Source organism: Bubalus bubalis, chromosome 5 (assembly GCF_019923935.1).
Source record: "Bubalus bubalis isolate 160015118507 breed Murrah chromosome 5, NDDB_SH_1, whole genome shotgun sequence".
NCBI lineage: Eukaryota > Metazoa > Chordata > Mammalia > Artiodactyla > Bovidae > Bubalus > Bubalus bubalis.
Window position 1 is genome coordinate 54,482,113 of NC_059161.1, and position 3,631 is coordinate 54,485,743.

The following is a 3,631-nucleotide window of genomic DNA, read 5'->3' on the forward strand; positions in this document are numbered from 1 at the left end:
GGAAAGACTGAAGCCATGGCACAGAACTCTATTTCCCACTGTAGACTTTTTCTTTGGTTCCTCAAAATGTGTCTGACATACATACACTTCTGCGATTACTTGAGAGCGAAATGGGTATTTTCTATTTAAAGCCAAATGTACAAAAGCAAGTAATTTTCTTAAAACTTGGAAATTTTTATCCCACCCTCTCAACCATCCCAATGAATCAACAAACTAGTTCGCGAAAGTTGCCACTATTTTATATACTTTTTAAAAATCAATGCTCAGTCATAATCAAATTAGAAAATGAATCACATTGCCTGATCTCTGTTTAGCCGCCTAGGCTGGAAGCTATTTGTCATCAGATTCTCAGTAGACCCCTCTCTGCTGCCCGGCTGGGACCTGGGCCTCCCGGGCCATCCGATCAAAGAAGTTGTTGGCAAGTGTTCTCACGTCATCTGTCCCAGAGGCCCTGGAGATCTTCTGGAATTCCTCGAAGGTTGCGTCTTTCTCTCGCAAGATCTGTTCCATTCTCTGCTCCTGTCTCCGAATGGCTTCCTTGATGCCCTCGATGTGGCACCTTTCCTCCTTCTCAGCTTTCAGCTTCAGGATGTGATGATTCTTCTCCCGTAGGATGTTGAGCTCCTGAATGTGGTGTGCCTTGTCCCTGACGTTCTTGTGGACCTGACTCTGGGTCTGCAGGGTCTTCTGGTCTGCCAGCTCCTCCAGCAGCGACTTGTGCTCTTTTCTCTGCTTCTGGGACTCTTCCGCCCACCTCTTCACCTGCTGGAACCGCTCCTCCTCCTTCTGGACTTTGTCCTTCAGCTCTCTGTGGGGCTCCTTCGTGTGGCCCTCGGGCATCTCTTGGGACCATTGGGAGCTCTGTTCCAGGGACAGCTTCCTGAGGAGCTCCTCAGCCTTGGCCTGGCAGTCCATGAGGACCTTCCTGGCCTGGTAATTGACTAGAGAGCTGAGACTGGTCTCCTGGATCTTTTTCTGGCCCTTGGTGGGGTGAACGTGCTTCTTTAGACAGGCCTGCGCCAGCCTCTTCTGCAGCTGTAGGCTGTTCCGCGCCTGCAGGTCCCGCAGCATCCTCTCTGGCAGGCGTTGCACTGGGCACTGCTTCTCCGGCTCCGTCTCAGGTTCGGAGGGGCCCCCCTCCAGCTTCTCCTGGCGCTGCTTCTCCTGGTCCTCCAGCGGCGCCTTCCACCCGCTGCTCTCCTGCTGTATCATGTTAGTGGCTCGTCTGTCCCGCCGCCCGACTCGCAGCTCCCGGTTCAGACGAGCCTTGCGCTGCTCCTTGTCCTGCTGCCACTGCTCTTGGCTTTGCTGCAGCAGCAACTTGCGCTCCCTCTCCAGGGTCAACTGGACCTTCTGGTCAGAGCGCTTCAGCTCCTCCCAGGCTAGGGCCGCCTGCTGCTGCAGCTCCCGCATCCTCTGGGCCTTTTTGAGCCGGCTCAGCACCAGGGCCACGATCTTATGGTCCCTGGAGGACATTACTGCCTCTTCCAACTTGTTCTTGAGGACCTGGGTGTGCTGCTTCTGCATCTCCTTGCTGGAAACTAGGGACTGGGAAAGCTGGCTGGTTAACGACTCCACCGGATCATTGCTGTGTCTTTTCTGGATGTGCATGCAACCTGACTGCGTCCCGAACTCTCTGGAGGACACGGACGACTTCTCCGTGTGAACTGAGGAAAGGGACCAGGGACGTAGACCCCTGCAGACCGGCACTGCCCACTGGTCTCCGCTCTGCGCCTTTTCTTCCTCAAAGGCTCGGTTCGCGGGGGTGTAAGCTCCCTGCGAGTAAGGAGGGGGCGAATCTCCCCGGGCGGGAGGGTAGTGCTGGCCGTGCTGAGGCTGGGGCTCCAGCTGCCAGGCCGGGCTGTGCCGGCTGCCTCCCTGCTTCTGGGGCTTGGTACTTGCCTCCCCCCAGGCATCCTCCAGGCGCCGGCTGCGGGGTCGGGGCTTCCTGGCGCGGTCTAGGAATCTCCGGGCCACGTCGGTCAGGCTGCGACTTTCCTGCGGCGAGTCGGAGTACGGGCGCCGGTTGCCCCGAGGGGTGGCTGAGCAGAGCAGGTGAGGCCAGGGCGCGGTGGCCTCGCTCTCCTCGCCCGGCGTCTGGGCCCAGGAGCACAGGCCCGGTTCGGCCCGCGGCCCCGACCCGTCCAGCTGAGCCAAGGATGCGCTCTCCTCGCTGGGCGGCGGAGGCTCCCAGACGGCCGAGTGGGGCCGCGGGGAGAAGCGGCCGAAGTCCTCCATTCTCCTCCCTGCGCGCCCAGCGTCTGAGTCCGGGTCCCGGGTCCCGGGTCCCGGCGGCGGCGCTGCTGAGACCCGCCCCGCCCTCCGATGCCGGGGTCCCGGCCGCCTGTGACGCTCCGGTCACTTCACAATGCTCCCGGCGCCACCCGGCCGCTGCAGCCTTCAGCCCTCGCCCACCCTGGCCTTCCTAGCACCCCGCGCGGCGAGAAGCGGGAAGACGGCTGGAGGCTGGGAGAGGGCGTATGGTAGAGGGGGCTGTAGAAAGTTCGGGTCACCCTAAAGATGAGGGTGCGTAGTGAATCCCCACCTGTGTTGCAGGCAGGAATTTGAACTCGCATTTGTACATCTTAAAGCAGCAGAATTTTAAAAGAACACAGGTAAAGGCATTCCCCCAGAATAGAATGTGGCCTGGAAGTGTGCAGTGGGGAGTCCTTTAGTCACAGGTCCCTGCCACAGTGCACCTCTGCGGTGTAGGCAGTCGAGGCACATTAATTTACATGCACCATCCTTTTGCCCTTATAACTTGGCAAGCCCAAGGATATTTTTTTAAACTTTTAGAGGACAGAAAACAAAACAAACAAACACACACTAGTTCGTTTCCTCCTAATACAGCAATTACTGCTTTTGTCAAAATAGGAATGTTAGGTGCATATTTCTGAAATAGCATTGGTGGACACCATGGCAAATCACTTTATTGTTTTCCTTTTTTTTCCAGTTTTATGAGATGACTTTTTTGGGTTGAGGCATTCAGGGCTCAGGGGAAGAGCACTGGATTTGGTCATGTAAACTTGAGTTTGACTTTCCTCTGCCACTTTCCACTTGTGTGCTCTTGGTCAAGTTGACAACAACTTTCCTGACCCTCCAATTCTGGAACAGACGACTGGAAGAGGGGCCATGACAATACCACTGTAGGGCTGCCCTAAGGTAGATGATACTATGCCTCAAGAGCGTAGCACCTTAATACAGTCAATTAATATCATTTTGATGTCCTTCTAGCCTTTGGTTACAAATTGTAAGATATAATACAGTAAATACATTTAATACATTGTAAGATTTTTACATATGAACATGTTCCATTCCGATAGTGTATTCCTAAGTCCAGTTTGTTCATAAGTCCAACAAGGTTAGCCTAGGTACCCAACTAACACAGTCAACTATATAGTACTGTACAGTGATAGGTTGATAATACTTTTCACACAAATAATACATACAAAACAAACACAAAAAATAAAACATGTTTAATCTTACAGTACAGTACCATGAGCAGTACAGTAGTACAGTACAACGGAGAAGGCGATGGCACCCCACTCCAGTACTCTTGCCTGGAAAATCCCATGGACGGAGGAGCCTGGTGGGCTGCAGTCCATGGGGTCGCAAGGAGTCGGACACAAGT

At 54.4% G+C, this 3,631-nt stretch overlaps 1 protein-coding gene across 1 annotated transcript; it reads right to left on the reverse strand.

Moving 5' to 3' along the window:
• Nucleotides 1-236: 236 nt before the first annotated feature.
• CCDC185 (coiled-coil domain containing 185) lies at nt 237-2,301 on the reverse strand. Its single transcript, XM_006057280.3, has one exon. The coding sequence runs from the start codon at nt 2,236-2,238 to the stop codon at nt 349-351; it is 1,890 nt and encodes a 629-aa protein (XP_006057342.3). The 5' UTR covers nt 2,239-2,301; the 3' UTR covers nt 237-348.
• Nucleotides 2,302-3,631: the final 1,330 nt, after the last annotated feature.